Below are 24,380 nucleotides of genomic sequence, written 5' to 3'. Positions count from 1 at the left end.
TTACCGTTCACTTTCTTCGGAAGGAAGGAATGAGGAAAGAGGGAGCTGAACTGTTACTTGGTAATGTCATTCAAATTCAAGCTATTATTCTGAAGGGGGTTAATATTATGTTAATGTTAAGCTGGCCAGAAATACCCCTTTAAATGCAATAAATAATATTTTTCTTCTTGGAGACAGTCTCATTTGGTATTTCAAAAGCTGTTGAGTTTTAACATGCAGTGAGAAATTTTAAATTGCCTTATGTATGATAACAGAATCCTCTGAAAACCATATGTAATACAACCAAGAAAAAGCAAATTTAAAAAAAATCAAAAACATGCAACTAAAACAACTATGAGAAAGAGAGCAATAAGATAGCATGACCAAAATCTAAGTTTATTTATGCCTTAGGCACTGCAGTCCTCAGCCTTTTTGCTTATGACAATCTACTTTTTGCACACTCCTCTTGGCCAGGAATATAAAAATAAAATGTACTCTGGAATTCAGTCACAAATAATACCCCATAATTAGGGCCAAAGCAGAAAGTTGTATTTGCACAATGGTTATAGAACATTTTTTTCTTCACCTACAGTACTCTGCAGTCTATGTATATTTTTTTCTCCTTTCTCTTTTTGGCACTTTTGGTAAGTCTTTCAGACTAAGAATAATAAGACTAGTTTGCCCTCAATAAAAACAAAATAAAAAAATGTTCCTGTATGTTAACAGTTCAGTAAAGGGTAATATTCTTCGTGAATCAGTAAAATAAACAGAACAGCAAAATGGTACGGAACAGTTTTTGTAGAGGTGAAAAATTTAAAGAAACCACAAATTTCTAGTTCCCTTACAGATTTATGTTCATCCAAAATCACTAATATTTTTGTAAGACTGGAAATGTTAACCCTTAATCTTGAATTTGCAAAATTACAATAAAATATTTTGGAACTTGTTTGATCAAGCATGTTACTAGTCACAGCAAACATTTGGCAACATTGGTCTGTTTTTCTACAAAATGACATTTTAACCCTTTCCAAGTTTTTGATGGGGCTATCTTACAGTTTCCTAGTTCACAGAGTACTTTAAATCACTTTCTGCCCAAAGATAATAATCAAAAGCATAACAAACAGTATTGAGACATGAAGATCCAGATGGATGCCCATCTTCCATGTGGAGATGCAAAGTCATCCTATTCTCAACTTTTCAGTAACAGCCCTGAACTCCTACTTCAATACATTTCAATAAGGTTCATATATGATACAGGCCTGTGGTTGAGGAAATGTGACTTCCTATAAGCTTTAATTTTTATTTTCCTGCATTTACAGAGACACATAAAATTCAGCAATCTGTTTCATTGTGTGATGGCATGATTGAATTCGCTATTATTTAAAAGTGAGAACATCATACAATATGAAATACGGTATTTTTATTAAAATTTGGTGGTATTTTAAAGAGTATTTGAAGGAGGTGACACTCAGCTCCTGCTGAGAACTACTATGAATATGGTGCTTAATTCTTTTTGCTTCTTAATAACTCACCATCAGTATCTTTCTAACTTATACCTACAGACCTTTGTCTAAAAAGCACTACTACTTTAGTGAAAAATATAATCCTTGTAGATAAAGAGTTTTTTAATCTTTACCAACTAACATTTTTACAAAAGATCTCTTTAGCCTACCTGTCTTCTAATACTAAGAAAGTGGGAATATGTCAACTACTTTGTCTGGCAAATACACGTTGACCCATTTATTTACAGACTGAACAAGGCCAATCCATTTCATGCTGCAGCACTAACCCTTAACACCGATCCAGTGAATGAGCAGTCCATTACAATATGTACAAGTGACCTTTAATTGCACTAATGGCTTTGTTGCACGTTCTTCCATTGCGACAACACAATTATGGTATAAATATTTCTAAACAACATAATAATTTGTTTAAATAAAAATATATATGAGTCCTGTTTACTGACAAGGAACTGCAGATGCACTGTATTATAAGTGTTAAAGTTTTGAAAAATTGAATGGAGCCCTCATGATATACTTGTATAATGTCAAACAATCCAGAAACCAAAATTAAGTATGAAATAAATTTCAGAATATTACAAATCTTCATATGCAATCTAAAAGTTAACGGTACCTTCCTGTATTCATCTTCAGAATACCAAAATAATTTTATTCAGTATTACACAATAAGAAGGTGATATTTTCAAATTAAATTTTTCCACATGTTCACAAGATACAAGTGTTCTGAAATTCCATATACCAAGTAAAATTTATTACTTGATTTCAGTTGTATGTACCATTAGCATTCAGAGGGTTTTTTCTTTTTAAATAGGAGCACTCCAAGTATTGTTTTACCTCAAGTTATTATAATTTAAAAATATCTCCCAAAACTTTATCTAAATTGTACTGTCACAATTTTAAACACGTTTATTTATTCAAAATTGTTTGAAAGAATGTAATACATTTTTGACAGGCAGTCTTTTACAATATTGAAATCAAATCCTTGATTTCATCAAACCCTTCATATTCTGTGCCTTATTCCTGGAAGGCTCATGCCAAAATGATTTAGTTTGATTTTCTTTAACAATGGTAGGTTGGCTTGACAGCATCTGACAAAACAATTCAGTGAAGTACACCATACCAGGTAAAGAGAACCTGAACTGGCTACTAGATGAAATAATGCAGAATGGAGCTTGGAATTATGACAGAATTAGTTTTGCAGGAGAATCTTTTTGCAGTATTACTAATTTTAGATTAAGAAAATGTTATGGTATAATGACTATCTTTTGATCTATGTTTAAATAAGCCAGTGGTAATGTCTTTATTAAAATCATAGGGAAAATGGACAGGAAAAATCAATGCAACAGGGGTTTGACTGGCATAAATTTCAGCTGAATTTTATTACAGTGATTTACTTCTCTCTGTTAGAAAGTTTAGTTTTATATGCAGAGTTGCCTGCATTTGAGTCCTTGAGCTGAAGTGGAGCATCCTGTACTAGAGTTTGCCAGGTATGATGCTATCTGCTCAAGGCAGGCTGAAGAGAAAGAGAAGTTTTCCACGTAAGCCCCAAGGGTACTTGTGTTCTCAAATACAAGGGGACGAGAGGCCCCAAAGGTTTTATTACATTAGAAAATTAAAGAAATATACTTTCTGTAACACTTCAGAGATGTTCTGTCTCACCTTTGAACCAGGAATACCTATAAAGTTTCATCCATGCTCCAGGCACTGGCCAGCCAGGCAGTCACAACCATGTTACCCTCTGTCTTGGTAAAAGCAGGTTCCGTTCTGAGGTTGTAAGGCCCTAACATGGGGTCAAGTCTTGTAATGTCACCAGTGCACGATCTTAAAATAGAGTTGCTTTTATCTATATTCAAAGGTATACTGACTAAGGTCCCAGTATTACAACATGTATCGTGTAGCATATATTAGTTTTGGTGTTACGTTGTGTGAACTTTACCTCAGCGAACAAGAATTCATTTCCGTATTTTACTGACTGATGGCTATAGAACTATCACCTTACTCAAATTTCTAATAAACCAATGTTTTGCCTTTTGTCAGCTCTCAGGTTCACAGATTCTTTTTGTTAAAAGTATTGCCTAAAATAGTTCATTAATTCAAATGCTTTTGTTTATTTACAAAATTACTCAACTTTATAAACATCAGTGAAATATAATCAGGATTAGGGTGAGTCATTAATGAAGGATGCTTCAAATTTTCTTGGAAGAAGCCTATGAGAAGTGATGCTATTAGAGGTACAGTGGACACTGTCTAATTCTCACTGATACAGAGGTTGGTATGGCATGTGTGCATATTTTAAATATATGCTGATCCCATATGTACTGGTGACATATGGGTTGATTTATTCTTCCAGAAGAAATAGCTCATGAGTAACCCTAAACCATTATGTCCATACCTGTTCTTGATGCGTTTAATGCATAATTACAAAATGTTTCCGGGAGCACTGTTCTGGCACTCAGTGACATCACCATCTCCTGAGTCACTTAGGGCCAAACTTGTGCTATGTTAATACCACACTGAAGCACTGCAGGCATCAGTTCTGACTTGGTTTTACCCACCTGTTTTGGTAAATAATCTACAGCAGTGGCTAATTGCACTTCTCCTTTACAAATAAGAAGTTTACCACACTATAGTCTGTATAAAATAAGCAATGAAAGGGGACAGAATGAAAAAAACCAAGTAGAAATACAGAGATTTCAGATGGAAGCTACCTAAGACATATTTCCTGTTTTTAATTGCCAAATTCACCACCTTAAAAGAAAAGAGTTTTAAGCCTTCTTCCAAATACCAATGCTGGCCCCATAACATACACATGAATATCTGGAGTTGCAATTAAATATTGCTTATTTTGGCAATCATTAATTTTCTTATAGTCCTTTATTGATAGATGAAGAAAGGACATTATTTTAATGCCTTTGGAATCATACATTTATTTTAAATTCTATACAGGCTCAATTGCTGGTTTTTGTGATTATGTTTCCTTCCAAAGACATAACCTATTACTCTGGCAATTACCACTAGGAAAAATGCATTGCAGAGTGCTCCATAGTACCATATTGTATCTGCCTGCCACTGAGAAACCAGCAACATTCCTGCCACAGGACTCTAATTCTGACTTTCTCCTCCTCCTGTTAGGAAACACCTCTCAGAAAAAAAATCTCCAGAACTCATACATTAAGCTCTGGAATCTTACTTATTTTTTCTGTGTGGCAATTCTTTATATAGTATATGACACTTGGGTTCAAACAGAGCTGTCTTTCAAAGATTTTTATTCTAGTTTGCACAGGTGTTATACAGCCATTAAAAACAAACTCATATTAGCTGGCTCTTACTTGTGTATTGATCAAAATTAAAAAAAAAAAAAAATTCACAACAACTATTTATTAGACAAACTATATTATACAACTTGTAGGAAAAAGCTTCTTCTCTATTACTATTACTTCTTCTCTATACTATTAACAATTGACTGTTACCTGAAGACTTAAAAAATCAGCAGTAAAGCAAAACTAGGGAATTAAAAAAAAAACTCACAAACTTTCCTATTTGCCAACATTTATCTGAATTTATCCAAAGTTTTAACTTTAAATACATCATTTCAGAGGTTTATGTTGACTAGACAGTAACAAAGGGAGTTAATCAAATATGAGTCTTCTCCAACTGTCTTGTCAAACCAGGTAATGATGTCCTGCCAGCCAAACTCAGAGGGAACATGTGAAACAAATACAAAAGTAAACAGGCCTTAAGCTGCCCAAGGGAAAGTCAGCAAGATGGCAATTTCAATCATTTGGAATAATACTAAAGCAGCCTTAGGCTTTTCTCAGAATGGAAACATGTCACTGTTACTGCAATATTTCAACAAATCAGACTGCAAAAGAAAGGAACACTTATGTAATCGCAGCCGTGGAACAGCGCTTTACTTAACGGTGAGGTGGAAAATAATTAAGAGGAAATTCCCTTTTTGCGAGTAATTGCAAATGTACCTAAATAACAAAGACAAACAATGTTGCCTTAGAAATTTTGAGGAGTGAAAAAATCAAATTTAGCCACAGATTTCTTTAGTTTTGATAGGAGGCTTTGGAACAACAAAGATAAAGTTCTATCAAATAAAACTATGAACATAATGTTCCTACAAAATTTATCAAATGTTGATAAAAGCTATATTCAGAGCTACAAACAAAGCAAAAAGTACTTCAAGAACAATTCTGCCGAAAAGTTTCATTAAGATGAAGGGGTTGTCATATCATTTAACTGAGAAATCAAAAAATATTTCAAATATTTGGGGAACTTACCTAATCAGTAAACTTTCAGTATGTGTCTAGTCATGTAGCCATCTTTTAGTCAATCATCAGAAAATCAAAGGCAAATTGGCATGACTCAACCCAAACTTTAATACCGCATGATTGTGTCGTGTAAGCTTGTTTTGTGCGAGGGCTGCTGTGGTTTTAGCAGAGAGATTAACGACCGGACCTAAGCTGGCCTCCAAACCTTGCCCTGCTGATGCCTCAAGCCCTTTGAAGTCTGACCATCATACCTGGCAAAACAACAGTGGGAACTAGGCTGGTGTCAGATCTAATCAAGTTTCCTGCCTCAGCATAGCTAACTATGGGGTACACTAATTGGCCCAATTGCGGATTATACCTTTTGCTACAGATTCAAGACAATAATTTAGTCAAATGATGGTTTTTATCTCCTTCTAATTAAGATTCCAAAGTGGGAAGAAATAGGATTAGACAGGCTAACTTAAAAATTGTGTCCTTTAAAGTGGTATGCACATAAGATAGATCGCTGATAATATTGCATATAATAATATATTGCTAGTAACTAACGTGTGAAGATTTGGGAAAGCTTGATATAGCCACTGCATCTTTTACCATAAACATTTAAGTTTTCCTAGAAAGTGTTTACCTCATAATTTACAAATAGAAAATGAACACTCATAAATATTCATTAAAAAACATTTTCATCCTGAATTTTAAAAAAATCCCTTTAGAATACATTTCAGTCAATCTTACTTTGACGAAGAAGATACAAGAAAAACTGAAACAGTTAAATGATTCTGCAGACTATAAAGAGGCAGAGTCCCTCCCACAAAACTGCAATCTAATAAAACGGATTTGACATTTAAGGTTTTTTACTGATGAGGGCCAAACCATAAAGAGTTATTTAACTGGTGAGCAATCCAGAGATGAGAAAATCCATGTCCTGTGCCCTTATTTTAAACCGTAAAAAAAGAACGGTCTAGTGATGAAAATCCTTTTTGGAGAAATTTTGCCATAAATCATAGGTTGTATATTTCTAACTTTTCTTATGCAATTTGATTTTACTGTGGCATTTCAAGTAGAAGTCAATATTTTTACCCTAAATTGTGTATATAACTAATCAGAAATTTTCAAAAAACTGTAACGTACTCAAAATATATTTTCATTTCACATTTAAGCTACATACTAAAGAAGTCATTAACTTAGTTGTACTTTGTATAAAGCACACTGTTGCTTGTAACGCACACTGTTGTGCTGCTTTATGTTTTTACCACCAGACTGCTGACTCATCGCATTCTAACTGCAGAAACCCACTTTAGAAGACTGTATTCACATCCCTTCTTAATTCAATTTTCCCTTGCTCCCATTTTCTTATTGACCTCATTGCTCTAGTCAGCCCAGCTGTAGTCTGCCTCCCCTAATAGTATGAGGAAGAAAAACATATGTATTATAGATTAGTGAAATGTGTACAGGAAGATCACAGTAGGACAGTGATCTAACATGTTCAAAAAGGGCTAGTTTGTGTCAGTTCAGCTTATAGAAAGCATATCTCTAACAAAATCTGAAGTTATTCAAAAGGGGCTGCAGCTGAGCAATGAAGGGAGAGATTATACAAGTGGGTCATCTACCCATGTCTAGGGCAACAGGTTGTTGCAAGAGTTCCACTACACCCCTGTTTCCAACTCTTCTGCCCCATGGCTAATTAAATTCTTTTTTCAGAGCCTCCTGCTAAGGTTTTTTTTTCTTTTTTCCTTCCAAATTACATTACAAATTAGAATCCCAAATACAGCTGACAGAAAAAATTATATTATGAGTCAAGATTCATAGTGAGGACACCCCCCCCCCCCCCCGGATTCTAATTCATAGCTATAATAAATGAGAATTTACTATGCTGTGAAATGAGGGTGCACGCTTCTCTGCACTTCTGAAAACAGTAAGAACATTTGTATTTTAAACCAAACACAGACTATTAAGGTTTTTGTTTCTAATGTACTGCTCAAAAGCAGTTGTTAAAATGGTTTAATACCTCACAATGTCTGGTTTCACTAACTGCATTCTCTGGAAAGTGAGAAACATTATAAAGGAATGTCTTTGGGAAAAAAGCCCTCCTTCACATATTTGCCTTTAAGTGGCTTCTGAAGAGGATACCTCTAGTTGAGAAACTTCTAGCACTCATGCAGAGATGACCTGCATGAAGAACTGGCTGCCTGATTAACTATTAACTACTCTCAATAGGATTAGATAATTAAAGACATTGATGACCATTAATTAGGAGGAGGGCACCTTAATTTGTCACTTGATAGGGCCCTTTCAATGATTTATAGGTTAGGGCTACTTGCAATTGTGAAGGGGAGGGGGCAGTGAAGAGAGAGAACCCTTAAGTTACCTTATCAAGTGGCCAGCTAAAAAGGGCAGAGGGTCAAATAAGGGCCAAAGTGGTCACTTAAGGGTGAAGTCCCAAACACCAAAGCAGTGCCAAGCCACATTGACCATCATTTGGTGATGGAGTAAAAAATATGCTAATTTATTGGTGGCAATTCTCTCTTTTTATGGTTTCAAGCAGTTAAGACAAGTGGCCTGCTTAAGAGCTTTTCATTTGAAAAGAGATTAAACAAAATGGTGTGTCAGGGATGCTTGGCTGTTTTATGTCTTTGTTAAAAAAAATTTGCCCAGACTGTACCGATGACTATCACATCACCCCAAAAGCCATCTTCCATCTCTAAGCATTACTTGGTTAATAAATACATCAGCTCTAATTGCTTAATAGTGCTATGTTCATTTGCTCTTTAGCAAGATTAAAATGAAATACATCTTTTGTATTACTGCCTTCTATCAGGACTGTCTGCATAAAGGTCACAGAAAAAAGTTTAAATTTAGTAGGAAATTTACTTAAGGACATTAGTGTAAATGATACTGTGTTTAAAATGACATAAAAGAGCGAAAGGTGATTTCAGTAATGCAAAGAAAATGGTTTCTGAATACTGATAAGGACACTTATCCCTCATACCACACACAATTTTAGGCAGCATTATACATTAAAATCCCTCTACTGGGGTAATAACATGTAGCTACTTTCCCACCCACTAACACAAGTAAGAGCAAGTCATTAACATTTAATTAAATATGCTCCTGACATCCTTAGAAACATGTCACGCTTTGTTATTGAAGGTTGTGGCCTACTTTCTATGTACGTTTTAAACAAAAATAAACTATTTATAACAGACTGATTTAGTGCAGCAAATGAGACATTTTTAATTAGAAGGCATATTACAATATTTTATAAAACCGTTCTGAACAGCAAAACCAGAATGAAATGAATTTACAACATCTGATGCATATTTTATGTATTTCACAGAACGAAACATAAGAGATGGGATTAGCTCCACCTTTTGGGTTCTAAATAGTGAAACAAAACTGTTTCTCTTACCTCAATGGTGAACAGCTTCCTTTTTAATCTAAAAGCAAGGTCCTTCGTGTCTGACACATCACAGATCAAGCTATTAAGTCGAGGAATCTGATGTACATGAACCAAACCTTGTGGAAAGAAAGAGTAAAGGAGGGAAAAAAATTAAGAAAATGCTGTCGTCCAGATGCATAAATTAGAGCCTTACAGCAGAATTCTGTATATTTACACACACTCATCCTCCCCTTTTTAAACTGGAGCTTACTACCAGGAGCAATGAAGCAAACGGTGCGATTATACTCAAGTAATCAAGCAGAATAAGATAAACAGAAATCCCTGTGCAAGGAAAACTAATTGCACTTTGGTACAGAAGTACAGATGTAAAGAGGGATCTTAATACTTGTCAAAACCACAGCCGGTTTGTGTGTGATTTTCTCTTGTATTTACAGTAAGCAAATATGGCTATCACCTTGCATGCTGCCCACGGCACCGCTGAGTGATCTTTATTTTATTAAATGCACCAGTAAGCAGCCAGCAAAACAAGGCTTATGGGTTACTGATAACCACTGAAGCTCTAATGAGAAGTACTTCGTTTTGCGCCCTGAAAATGACTTTTAAAAAGTTTCTGGAAAATACCTATTTAGATCATGTTTTTCAATAAATTTTAACCCCTATGCCACCCTGGGAGAAGTAAGTTTTCTTCATGCAGGAGGCTTATACAGTTGTTTAGATGTTTTTAACAGTACTAGGTGCACTGCAAGCTCTGCATTCTGTCAGCTGCAACTCAAGCTGATTTTTTCTGACAAGGACGCTGGATGGTTTTTGTGCAGCCTAATATAGTTTCTGAACAACCTAAGGGTGATTTTCTACATCTGAAAACCAGGAAAATTCTACAGGGCTTCTCAATTACTGGCCTATATTTGCTATTCATAAAGCCAGAATCTAAATGGAAATACTGAACATTTAGAAAAGACATCTTGAAAACGGCAGCTGTGAGAAAAACCCCAAACACTAAAACCCTAATTTAAAATAAGGCAAATATTCTTTCGGGGTTTTATTTATTTTTTTAAAAGGAAGACTAAAGGGATGAAAGTTTCCTAAAATTGAATGCTTTAAAAAGCATGATTTTTATGGTTACTAGTAACAAAAATTCTCAATAATATTAGAAAAATATTTTTACACTTTGAAACTTTCTATCCCTGCCTCCAGTCCAGTGACATATAAGAATTGTTTGGCTTTCGAGTTCAAAATATAATTATTATATATAGGAACAGCAGGTATAACTCAGGGTTGCTTATATACAGTATTCTAAAAATTTTATTTAAGGATCATCTATATGATTATTTTGTTATTTTATTGACTTTTCAACCATTTAAAATTGCAGGCAGCTTAATAAAATTATTAATGCAGGATTCATTAAATAATGCAAGAATTTAATCAAACTTCTCCTGAGTAACGTCAAAATCTTCCATCATCTGCAGTAAATAAATAATCTTAAAATATATTCTTAAGCAAAAAGAAACCACAAAGTTAAAACTGTTAAAAATACCTATTTTTAGAATGTTAAATTAAGGTTGCCTAAACCTCAAAAGCTATGTATATTGGCATATAATTTTTATTAAGTAGTACCAAAAATGATTTAGCATACATTTTTACAGGAAACCAGGAAATAACTGCTAAAACACACATTGTCTTAAAGGATCTCTTCAGTACTGAGAAAAGGAGTATCAAATTGACAGAATTATGTTAGCATAAACAAATGCCACATCACGATTATACAGTTGGAAAAATAATTAGGCAAATTATTCTAGCTTTTGTTCATGGTTTCTTTTTCACTCACCTTTTTTCAGATAATGAAATGTGCACTATTTTCATAGTCAAAAAGATTTTTCTCTGATTTATTAATTACAGCCTGCATACACACAGTGGTGTCTCAACACCATCTTTGCTTCTTTTTCTATATATCCTGCTATGGAAAACACTGCCACATTCTCACATGTTTACAGCAGGTTTCAGATAAGCAGTTCACTTTCAACTAAAGGTTTCCATGGAACTACAGTAGTATCACAATAATAATAGCTGTAATTTATGCACACCCAGAGCACCACTCTGGATTAGCTAAAACTGTTTGCTATTCACTGCTTTGGCTATGCATAACTTCTAATCTAATCTTTTAAAATTTAAATAGTTTTGCTACAACAGCTAACAAAATCTTTGGGAAACAAAATGCAAGATTAAACACAATTACACAATTTGAAGATAAATCACTTGAAAGGCTACATGACTTTTTACCAAAATTAGTTTCATATTTTACACGCCACACATATCCACATTCATTTCTTTAAATGCGTAAGTGCCTTAACTTAAAGCTGAAAAATAGAACGTTATTTTTAGATCAAGTTTATATAGCACATCATTTAGCAGTTTATTCACCTTAATATAATATATGTTTTTCCGTGTTCTCTACTTAAAACTTGGCAGATCAAAAGTATTGATTTCATGACAAGTTCAGCTCGCTGGTCAGATGATTGCCAAGCCTCCTCTGCATGTGAATTCCCCAAAGCCTGCCTGTTGAGATGTACATCTGATTGAGCCATGCCTCAGTAATACGGCTTGACAACATGCAAGGAGTTGCCATGTTTCCTTTGCAGCCTTAATGCACTTTACTGAAAATTTTCCCAACTCAAGACTGGTTAGCAAGGAGAAACATTTACGAGGTATATTCTAAAATGAAATCAAATGCTACTTTATAGCAGATACCCAATTGGAGGGTAAGCCGCTAAGTGCCCTAGAAACACTCAGGGCAGACTTTTTGCATTGCTAAAGATGGAACTTACCGTGGTAATCCTTGTATAATGGATTGGTTTCTCTCTCAGAGCCAATAAATGATTCAAGACCAACTACCATATCTGACAAGTTTGTTACACGTTCCATAATTGCTTTATTCTGTAAGACATGGAAACAAAATACACATCCTATGTGATGAAAAAGGTAATTAATGTTCATAGAGTAAGCCTTGGTCTTCTCAATGACAAACTGTGGGGAAAAAATAGGTCATCAATACTTAGAAATTACATTAGAGGGCTTTTTTTCTTTAAAAACAAAAAGGACTTGAAATTTCTGTCTAAAGAAAACATACATTTGACAAGCAGAAACCCTAAAAGGACTAACTCAGCACTAAATTCGTATTCTACTAAATCTTCATAACATAAGCATTTGCTCCCATCAGAGATATTCACAAGCTATGTGGCAGTTAAGCACCTCTCATGGACTTCTGCTATGAGTTAGATGCCCAGCTTTTGTTTGTGTTCTGAAAACCTTGTTTTTTAATACACTTAGGCATACCAGCTCTAATATTTTGAGCATGCACAACCCACATGGTTATTCATTTTAGTCATCAGTCAAACAACACGGAGAACCAAAGCATTTTCTCTAGTATTTTTCTTTCTAAAAGTTCCTCTCTACACAACATATGAATCTAAAGCTTCAAGTTGCATTACCATTTCTCAAGATATTTGTGATTTATAAGTGTTGCCTTATGTCTTACGCAACAATGTACTGTCAGGTGCCTTAAATAAGCTGTTTTCCACATAGTTTTCTTTACTTAATTTTATATAGCAGAAAGTAACATTCAAAGGCCACAACAGAGATCTTCAGAGGTAACTCAGAATAAAATATTCTTAAATGCTTTGATGATGTCAGTATTTGATGAGCAAAAAAAAAAAAAAGAAAGAGACAAATCTGTGCTAAAAAGCAAAATATTTCTTTAAGATAAGAAGTAGTTATCTTAAAGCTACCTGGACAGCTGGTATACTCTTGTTCTTGATGGCTGTAGGTGCTATACCCATCATACCTTCAGGGATATCAAGACCAATCACCTCAAAATACCCATTCCAAGTATGAAGAATTAGCTCTGTAGCTCCAAGTTATAGTTCTGTATTTTTTATTAATTTTAAAGCATTTTGTACATTCTGCACCTCTTTCATAAACTATACAACCAATGCTTATTATGAAAGGTCAATTTAAATACTGGGAAACTGTTTGATAATAACAATTTATAAAGTAATTAGGAGCAGAGAGAAAGGAAACATCCCTAGATATGTTAGAGAAGTCTATGCATTGTACTGACATACAGGTTTATTAAAATGGTGATCAATACATCAATTGCTTTCTTGAACCCACATTTCAATAACAGCGTATTTCCTAGCCACAGCGAAGCCTACAAAGCTGAAAGGTGAACATTTCCTACTCCCATCAAAGAATAATCTGAATTCTGTTTTTTGACTGCTACATAAAGTAACTTGTGGCCTGTTCTGCACAGCCCAATCTGCTCAGGTTGCAAGGCCTAAATCCACAGATCCCATGGCACCTTTACACCCCCTCCCTTCCCCACCTTATGGGCCAGATGGCATTAAATCCTGGGGACTGGTCTCTTTTCAAAGCCGCTACTTGTGCACAGGCCAAAATGATCTATCCCCATGGAATCAGGGAACTTCAATTTTACCTACAAAGTCTAATGATGGATAATGCTAAAGTAGTGTTATACTACAGAATTTCCTTTCTGAGGAATAACATAAGTGATCTGAGGTAAAAGAACACTGCCTATGCATCAATCCCTAAACTTTGTTATTATATCCACCCTGAAAATCTTACAGCTGACTTCCAAATTATTTCCTCTTCTAGGAAGAGAGAGACAGTATACTATATTTTAATGGAAACTTTTGGTCACATTGTTCTACAGGGGCAATCACATAAAGACGGTATAAATATAAATCTGAAGTAGCCAGTGACCTCTATAAATCCACAGACCAGAAATTACTGTATTTTGCCAGTTCTTCAGCAGGCTGCTGGATGTTATTTGTATAAGCAAGAAATACAAAATTGTTACATAAATAAATAAACACTTATGATTTCTGGAAGCTAACCTAAACTCTTGGTATAGAAAAATATTCTATCATTTGAAAAAACGTTTGCTGTCCATTAACGTTTCTGCTTGCTGGTTTTGACAACAATAGGTGACAAAAACTGTGGATAGAAAGATGCTCAACCATCAGCAAGGTACCCTCATCATTAACAGTCCTGCAAATCATAAGAATAGCATCTTTCCTATTTGGTCTTAATTTGAGAAAGATTAAAGTGAGGGATAGCAATTCAATATTTGCCTAACGACACATAGTTCACTATGCTGGTTTCAGCTCTTCTTCTGAACAGCTTTGCTTTCTTAAATTGTAGTCTGTTTGCCCATGTTGATTTTGTTTTTTGTTTTTAAAGTGTGTCAAAATATTCTCCTGGCTTAATGCAGTGTATCTTGGGAAATATTTTGCACAGTGAATCGCCACACCAAATAGACATTTGCTTATGTGGCATTGTTGCCATAGATCTGTATCTATCATGTATTTTCTAGTTTGCAGTGTTCAGCACATTAATGTCCAATCAAAGCTGACGTCAGCACACAGATAGTTGTGATGTATGGCATACTGACATAAACACACAAATCATGTTGCCCCATCTGGGCTTGAAAATTTAACAGAGCTCCAGATCTTCCTCCAGCCCCATACAAATCTACCTCCTGCTTCTGGCATAAACTTGGCAGCTCTGGAGGTGAGCCAGGACATGGTTAGGAGGGAAGCCAGGAATGGGGAGATTCAGGGAAAGAGTTTGTTGGCAGCTAGAAGAGGTATTGTTTTAAATTACACTAAAAAATAAAAAAAACCCACCCAACTCAGTCCTGGAAAGTTTTCAGTCTTGCTAGATGTACTGCAGTTTTTCTAAATTAGTTAGTTCAGCCAAAATGTAATTATTCTAACAACATGGTAGCAACCCTGTTGTGCAGGCTGGGCTGGGCTTCCATTCTATATCTTACTTTGTGCTCACTGTTTTAGACAGACATTTTCTTTTAAGCGCAAACTTGCAATATTTGGGCTCAACCAGCGTGTACTTTCAAAACATCGCCTCAAGAAAATGCATGTAGCTAGTTGGATATGTAAATGGGAACTATACATATGTGTTTAACCAGCTTTTGGGAAGGGCAATTATGGAAAAAGATTGCTTTATCCTACTAATTTATTTGCAGAATCTACATAGCTTTGAGTAATTATCTGTGCGTGTTTAAAAATACTTATTTACAAATAAAGCAGTTCAAAATGTATCATCTTCTGTGTCTGAGTATAAAGCATGGTATTCTACCAACACAAATATATGTATAGCCTGTATGTTCAAACTTACAGACTGAAATTAATACTGGGTGTTTCTACTGGATTGAGTTCTTAATGTACCACAATTTTATCATTACTACTATTAATCAAATCAATCTTGGGTCATCTAGATTCCATATTAGGAAAAAATCTGTCTTTTCTACTCTGCTCTAATTTCTATTTCTCCTCTGATTTCCTGTCAAAATTTTTATAACATCCAGAGATACGTCCTCCCATTTTTATTCTGTCAGCTTCTAAAGAAATTAAAAACCTCACAAAATTTACGTAATAAAAATATTTAAATTCTCAGTCCTTGCACTGCATTAAGTAAAGAAAAGTCAAAGAATGGAAGAGTTTCTTAGAACGGCTTCAACTTTTCTACATAGTACATACAATCAATCTCAAAATTTAAAAGGAAATGGTCTTGAGTCACATGGGATTCGTATATTTGCATTTGTATTCTGATCAATACATTAACATAATTTTAATACTGATTTATATATTGAATTGAAAATAAGGTATTTTAAGACTATGTCTCTTTTCAAAGAGACATTAGGCCTATATTTTGGTAGAAGGCTATATTTGACTACTGTACCTTTACATTCTGGTAATCTAATCCCATCACTGATTTTATTTTAAAACATTTAATTAAGAGTTAATATATTGAATCCTAAAATGGGTTTCATTACCTAAAAAAATACTTTTCTAAGTTTCTACAACTGCTAGCACTGGGACAAAACCCAGTTTAAATGGTGAGTTGCGTACATTCCGTATGACAGCACAGAATTTAAAGACGAATTCAGATGCTCCCCCCAAATCTAGGTAAAACTGTAATTGTAGGCAACAATTCGTGTTGTTACCAACAGGTGACCCCAGTAATCCTGACACTTCATTTGAAAGAAGGTCTCAATAATAAACAGCAAGCAAGCAAGTTCATGTAAAGTAATATGAACCTTATGAACTTAAAGCAAATTTTGGTGCGTGAATTTTCAAAAAAAGCTCAAAAATTGGTTGTGCCTTTTTTTGTTTCTGTTACATTCTGTCATAAAGCTGAAGTAAGCTTAGTACTATACCGTAGGCAGCCACATTGGACTATAATGAAACACTAGCTGGATATTCAAAAGATGAAATAATTCTTGATATTTTCTGAGAGATTATCACACACTCATGTGGTAATGGCTTCACAAGATACAAATATTTTCTACAATTTAATACAAATATTACTGCTCAGAAAATCACCGAATTAGCCATACATTTTATTTTGGTAAAAGAAGTTAGGTATTAGGCCCTTGTACTAGCTTTATAAAGAGATACAGTTTGTGCACTTTTTCATTATTCACAAATCCTGAAAATAAGAGATTAATAACCGCTCTGCCAAAAAGTGTTATATCAGTAATTAACAAAGACCATGAAGTATAAAATTCTATACTCATTCGGACTCCCAAGTTGATTAGCACTGTTCTCAGTGCTTGCACACACCAAATCTACGAACTGAACTTTGAATTTTGGCTCTAAAATGAATGTACACTCAGACCACTGGAATATAAGATGAGCAACACTACATTAACAAATTTTGGTATGTAGAAATCTGTATCAATATCACAAGAAAACTGTATACAAGCGTGATGTCTTTGCTGGAAGACAGATATCCTAGAAATAAACTACAATGCCTTCAGTGATTGGAAATCCACGTTTAGGGATTGTGACTGATTAGGCATTTTGTTTTACCTTTGAAGAACCTTACTGACTATAATAGAACTTAAGTATAAATATCCGTTTATATGGCTGAAATCACAGAAGCATTGACTTTGGTTGATTTGTTTATATGTACACTGTATTACATTAACTAATTTCAAGCAATTAATAGTACCTTTGAACAATTTCATACAAGTTACAGAAGCAAAGAAAGGACATGTAGCGAAGACATGAGCAGGTAATTAGATGCAATGTACTTGTAAAAATGGGAAGGAAGTAACAAAGCATCTGTTGGCCAATATGTTAACATGATGTATTAATTCCAGATTTTGGTTGTTCTCTTAAAGTTGCTTTTAATAATGTTTGTCCTGATAATCTATATAAACTCAAGAGTCTTTCAACTGTGAAACTAGTTAGAACTAGTATTTTTGTTTCTTAAAAACTCAAAACATTTGAGCCATGGTTTCCTTATCTTATACCTATAACACTGTCACTGCTATGGGAACTTTGCAATGCTATTATCAAATATATCAGATGAAGGTGGATGACACAGTATCCAATTAAAACATTCTGGATCAATTTTCAGGAAAAATAATTAGCCAGGAAATAAAAACTAAATATCACACAGTAAAAAAAATATCTTTGGATCTTCACTGAAGATGGATGGCCTGGACGTCTCTATTACTTGAGCTATAAAAGAATCTAATGCCAGCAAACCTTGGCACCCTACAAAATAAAAAGCATGTCTGTTTTGCCATTGGAGGGAAGACCTAAAGGCCAACAGTGAAACGAGTGATGACTCAATATAGATAAAACAAGCAAGTCAATAACAGTTGCTGCTGAGGCCTACAAAAACGAAAGTGAGAACAAAGACTATGTAGTTTAAATCAAACTTTCCATCTGTTGATCTCCAAGTGCTTTACAAAAGACAGGCAAGTGTTGCATTCCTCATTTACAAGTCATGTAACAAGCACAAAGATGTCATGTGAGTTGTCCAAAGTCACAAGCCAGTCAACAGTGAGCTGGGAACTGAACTCAGCCTTTTGTTGAAGCCCTGTCTATCGACTTCTATTTGAGGCTTGGTTTAGGAGGCTCCATCTTGCATGAATCCTGCTGCAGTGGGTAGATGAAATAAGCCTGACTGAGCCCTTCTGCAGTGAAGGCTGGGGAGCTGGGAAGAAATTAGTACAAGATCTGGGTGGAGATGAGCCCAGCATCTCCCCTGAACACTATTTGGTCCCTACTAATGAGATCATCTCATTGTTATAAAAGCATATATATGCCAAACTGTATGTTATCATTTGTCTTTAATTATCGCAAAAATGAAATGACTATTTGAACAGATTTGTTTACAAAATTAAACACATAAAATATTCAATGCTACAAGTTGGTCATACTGTAGTATAAAATACAGATGCAAAAGTAGACTGAAAGAATGAGAGTCATATTACAAAAGAGCCATAACAAAACTGCTGAAATTAATGTATTTGAGACCAACTGGCTTAACTGAAATCCTATGACTCCACTGGGATTTATTTGTTATAAGAAAAAGCTTTAGGAGTTCCTTTTGTTGCCATTCTGCCTGAAAAAAATGTCACTGCAGTTTGCTTACCAATTCAGAAAGGCTAACTATTGCTGCAACTTTAATTCTCTAAACAGTGAATCGCATTTTATTCACAGGCAACCAAAAAGATCCTCTACTATTATTTCAATGAATAGTATACAAATATAAAAAGGAACATCTAACTGATGTTGGTAATCAAGTGGCAAGAGTCTGAAATATAAAATCATTTAAAAAACTAATCCCTTATTCAGTATAAAATTATAGGCTGTCATCAGGAGCAGGCTGGCAAAGCTAGGTCCAGATGGGAAACTGGCTGGGCAATAAGAAGAGGTAGGGTGGAAATGATGGGTAGGCTGGAAACGATGGGAACCTAAGGAAAGACATGACTGCTCCCTCTGCTGGCAAGGTTCTCACCTGCTTTAATTTTTAACTAATGAGGAGGCATTTCTTTAATTATTTAGGATCTAGCCAATAAATAATGTAGAATGTTCCTTCCTCAGTCTGTTGCTGTGTGTTTGCACATTTTTGAACTTATGGTGCCCTATTTCACTAGAATAATTTGCCACAGAATTAAGGCTCAGATGAATATCTAATGGTAGAGTTACTGGCTTCATATTTTAATTGTTCATAAAATTAAAGGCAAGATTAAGCTATTTAATCTTCAAAATATTCTATTTTACAATGTATACACATTTTGTGTTTAATTTACATATTTCATACTATTACGATCAATTGCTCATCGTAACATACTATAACAAGAACCCTTTTATGTAGCAGTAAGATACTATAAAATGAAACATTCTGCAACACAAACATACTAAATTACACGTCATACCAAAAAAGTGCCATTCTTCCATGAGTAAAATTCATGACCAGAGAATTGAGAGATAATGTTTGTATTAAAACTTAATTAAAAGATGAAGATAAGTCGTTCGTTACTTGATTTGTGATATAAATTAATAGCTGCAGTAAGAACATTTAGAAAAAATCTGTTCTAGGATTTTGGCCTACAACCAGAAGCTCCCAGAACAGGAGGGATCAGCTTTTTTTGCCCACTGTTCTCATCTGAATCCTGGCTGAAAAGCTACTCCAGCTCCCAGCTTTCCAGAAGGCTCCATCCCAGGAATCCTCGCCTGCCATTTGGTTTGCTGATTTTAATCTCACAGGACTTTCTTACAGTGGCTCCACTATGCTGAACTGGCACTTGCTCCTAGAAGTGAGTTATTATTAAACTTGTAGGTCAATTGTGGCACTAACAACTCTTTGGAAGCTTTCAGCCACGGTGTACAATTTGCTGGTCTAATTAAATATTAATTCTAAGTGTTACATTCTGTGGCTAAGAGCTTTTATTTTCCATCATCAGTCTGGAAGAGAAAGAGGTTACAAGGCTAATTTAATCTTTTTTTTTTTTTCCCTAGCATTAAAGCTTAACTACACAGGCACAAAAACATCATTAAAGATGCAGTATTCCTTTTTATTATGACTATCTTGTAATTAATAGACCAGGTCTAAACAAAAAGACGTAAAATTAGATTCTGAAATTTCAAGGTTTTTAAACAACACCAAAAGTTCATATAAAAATGTTTCTAAGCAAACACTGCACAGAAATTCAATATCCAGTTATTTGAAAATAATTTAAGATAGCAAATACATATGCAATAATTTAAATATAAAATAGTTTTACACAAAATTATTGTTCTTTGTTCTGAAATACAACAGACAACAGATAAAACCCATATTTAATGCTGGATTCACAGGGCATTTTTTTCAAGAACTTGTACTTCTACTTGTGCGAAAAAAATAGTATTGCTTCAGAAAAACAATACTACCTTCCATTTTCTAACAGAATTACTTGCTTAAAGCAGATAACTACTTTGTCCTGCATTATTTAAAGTCACTCTTCTAATCTTTACTTATCAGTGTCCAAATGGGCTCAATACATGAGCCTCTTCCCTTCTGCTTCCATAACAGTTGTGTCCATGTCTGGACACTGGGCATTATATTAACTACTTAGTCCAGTAGCCAAAAGATTCCATATGCTTGAACAGATGACTATCTCCATACTGTGATGGGATATTTAACTGTTTAGGTCTAATATTGCAGTTGAAAGATTTAGTTCTAAATCTTACCTAATTTTTTAAAGTTTTCATAGGCGTATTTTCAGATTATATACATAAAATGTAAAATAAAATTGCAATGTTGCATATACTTATTAACTTTTAAAGTTTAACATATTCATTTTGGAAAAGTGATTTTTTTGATAAAAAGTGTGTTCATGAGATGGCGATAAGGATGTGTATATAGTGTCCTTCTAAAAAGTAAAATTTATTAAAATGAGAAGGCTGTTTTAGGCATGCAATTTTAACATACAACGTGACTGTTCATCATAATATAGCTAAGTCAATTAAAAGACAATTAACATGTGGGTACAAAAACATGCTTCAGGTGTATATTGTATTTGTTTTTGAAATGGGTAGTTGTTACCAAATCAGAAGTGGTAGAGCTAGAATACAGCCTGTTGGCAACCATAAACTTCTTTTATGAAACAGCAAAATATTTCTATTTCTTCTGCAACTTTATTAGCAAATACTATCAACAATAATAGAAAGTGAAAACAAAATTACTTACTGTCCCAAAATTTAAATTTTGAATTGTATACTTCTCTCAGCTTCCTACTCGATCGTAATTTTAAAGATGCTTTTATGAATGTCTAGAATATCCAAACCAGAATATTCATATCTGAAAACTATGTGGATAACCCAAGAATACCTGTCATAAACTCATAACTCTCAATATTTCTTTGTATGGTTGTTAAACTGTATTGCTCACATACAACAAGAAGCAACATGCAACATTGACAAGCAAGTAAAAAAGCCCCCAGTATAGAAAAAGATAAAGACCATTTCATCTTCATAGTTTCTGTTTTGCAGAGAATTTCGAAAGCTTGCTTAACTATGATATAGAAACTACATGACATTTGATCTCAGTACAAATTTGTGTGCAGTGGCTACCTCATCAAATACATTTGAAGGTTATTCAGCATTTTACACTTGTGAACTCTCAGAAGTTAGAGTTCTAAGACAGGCAATCACTCTTAGCTCTTGTCATAGGAATAAAGATTTCAAACTGTGAGAAATTCACAAGCTATCGGAGTTCACATCTTATAATCCTATATTAGCAATGGATTCTAAAGCACTCTATTGCTTGACTTCGAGTTTAGCTGCTAAATTACTCAGTGTGAACACAAAAGGCTATGGATGTGAAAAGGTTTGTTTCTGTATTTTTCTACACTGAAACATACAGTAACTTATGCACTTCAGTGAATTCATAGCATCAAAACATTAATATTGTAGGAAATTAATTTTTTAACATACTGGATGAAATAATGAAAATACCTTGCTAAACAGAACTTCAGACTCTGAGGACAGGTTCTGTAACAAGACTTATTCATACTGACTTTTCATTAGTCAATTAATTTCCCTTGGTACATGCTGACTAATATGGTTGTTAGTCCTTACCAGGAACACAGCTTCAAGTTCAAAATAAAGGATGGCTTTAATAAAAGTGTTATGCTTTCTCCCAGTGAAAATAATAATCTACTAAAAAAAATATTAATTAGGCGATACAAAATTGGGAAGAAGAGGAACAGAATTACAAACATTATTTAGTATTTTGGGGGAAAGATGTTTTTGGATTTACCAATGATGTCTAGTAATTAAAGAAAAGGAAGAAAATACAACAGGAAAATATTTTAAACTCTAATTTAGGGCTTTTATAAGTATAAAACATTGACATTAAAGTCCTTTAAGTCACACTCTGTAGCACAAAAAGTTTTTTTTTTTAAATGAGGTACTAAACCACACAGATTATCAACATACAGAAAAAGAGTCCTTACTTGTTTTTGTAATATTCCTTAAATTTGGAAAGTGTAACAACAAATGAAATCCCTCTTCAGTCTGCTCTCCTTGATCAATGCTAGATTTTAAAAATGGAAGTAATTTTCTCTTTTCAAATGCACCATCTGATTTCATAGGCACAATGCATTTTCAAGAAGCAGTAGAAAGACTTGAAAAATAACCTTCCATCAACTATTTTAATCATACTTGTAAGTATCTCAATATTTATTACCTGACAGACAGTGTAAGATAAAAGTATGTTCAATCAGCAGAAAATATCAATCAAGTAAAACTTGTCACACATCATCTGAATAAAATTTATAATTGGATAAGTTTTTAGTGTCATTTTCTTGAAATCCTCTTCCAGAATAATGTATTCCTATTTTTGTGGTTGAGAAAAGAGAATTTTCCCTTTTCTTCATGCAGTTTGCACTAGACATTTCATCAATAAAACACAAAGAATCTGTGTTCTTTGGTGGACTACAATATCTTTAAATCATTCTGAACAAACTCTGTACACAACCACATTTTTTGTAAATTTGTGTCTTTTACCAAAATATAGCCTTAAAGAAGACTGTGAAGACATTCAGTGTCCTATCAAACTGGGTGAATGAGCATCATCTTTGGATAAATGCGATTCAAAGTTATTAAATCCAAGACAATGAATAGCTGGAATAATGAAAGAACCACATTGGTGGATGTGTACCACAGAGGGAAAAGCATCAAGAACAAAATCACTGTTTAATGTTCACTAGTCATCAAAGAGACAAAGCAGACATTAGAATGTAGGAAAAGTGAACAAACAATAATAGCATTATTGTATTACGTTACTATAACAAAGTAAAATATCAAAAGAAAAGTGGCTGTTTAAAAACAGATTAAGGAGGCAGCATGAGAAAAAATACAAAACAATCAGAATACAGAAAAGATAAAATAGGGAGCCTCATCTTATTGTCTCATCAGCCAAGAACAAAGATACAATTTACGAAAAGTAAAGGCAAAATTAAACTTTCTGAAAAAGAAAGAAACCAGGTAGATTTAATTTGTGGAACTCCCTGTCACAGTACAACATGCGAAGTATTTGGCAAAATATATAAAAGAAACCAATCTCAAACTATATATATATATATATATATATATATATATATATGTGTGTGTGTGTCATATATATAGATGCATTATTCATATACTGCATATAAAAAATATAACTAGTTTGAGTTGGAAAGACATTGTCCCTGTTGAAAATCAGTACCACCATTTGTGAGTTTTATTTCTTCTTCACTGGAGTAACTAGTACTGAGGGCTGACAGAGACAAGATATGGTATGAGTCACTACTAAAAATTTATTTTTTCAAGACAAAGCAGGTAAAAATGAAACTATTTTTCTGTATATGTTATGCAGACAAAACCTTGATTAAAATGTGATTCTGAACTTATATTTACCTTCATGGAAATTATTCACGTGAAGAATTTACTTGTAGACCACCTAATTAATACAGTTGGGAAGCAAAAGATAACGCAGAAAATACAGAAACAGTAGTTCAGGGAATAAACGTGGAATGTACTACATCTTCAGAAAAATAGTGTGCATTTTCTATGCCTTCAGTATACTGACTTTAAGATTCAACAGAGAAAACATATGCTAGAACTTACTCTGATCAAATTAAATACATATACAGAAATGCACTTGGAAAAAAAATCCCTCTCTCTTACTCTTTTGGAAAGAAAAGATATTTTCTTTACTTTTTTAATCCAGCAAGAAACCTCAGCAACAGAATGGTGAGTAGCTGGGTTGTGAGAATGTGAGCAGCTGCTGTTATTATAACTAAAGGTCTGTCTACGGCTTGAGCCTGAGAGACCACATGTTCGGCTG

The 24,380-nt window shown here is 34.0% G+C and overlaps 1 protein-coding gene across 2 annotated transcripts in view; it reads right to left on the bottom strand.

Annotated features, from left to right (window-relative positions):
- The window catches only part of ELP4 (elongator acetyltransferase complex subunit 4), a 154,422-nt gene that overhangs the window by 76,215 nt on the left and 53,827 nt on the right, over nt 1-24,380 (bottom strand). For both annotated transcript variants that reach the window (XM_075502052.1, XM_075502053.1), the window contains exons 8-9: nt 11,996-12,104; nt 9,183-9,289 (exon numbers count right to left, since the gene is read on the bottom strand). In XM_075502052.1, coding sequence (XP_075358167.1) covers nt 9,183-9,289; nt 11,996-12,104 — 216 coding nt within the window. The remainder of the gene's footprint in view (nt 1-9,182; nt 9,290-11,995; nt 12,105-24,380) is intronic.

Source organism: Mycteria americana, chromosome 5, assembly GCF_035582795.1.
Source record: "Mycteria americana isolate JAX WOST 10 ecotype Jacksonville Zoo and Gardens chromosome 5, USCA_MyAme_1.0, whole genome shotgun sequence".
NCBI classification, from domain to species: Eukaryota; Metazoa; Chordata; class Aves; order Ciconiiformes; family Ciconiidae; genus Mycteria; species Mycteria americana.
Note: the sequence above shows the minus strand (reverse complement) of the source record. Positions and strands in the feature narration are given on the sequence as shown.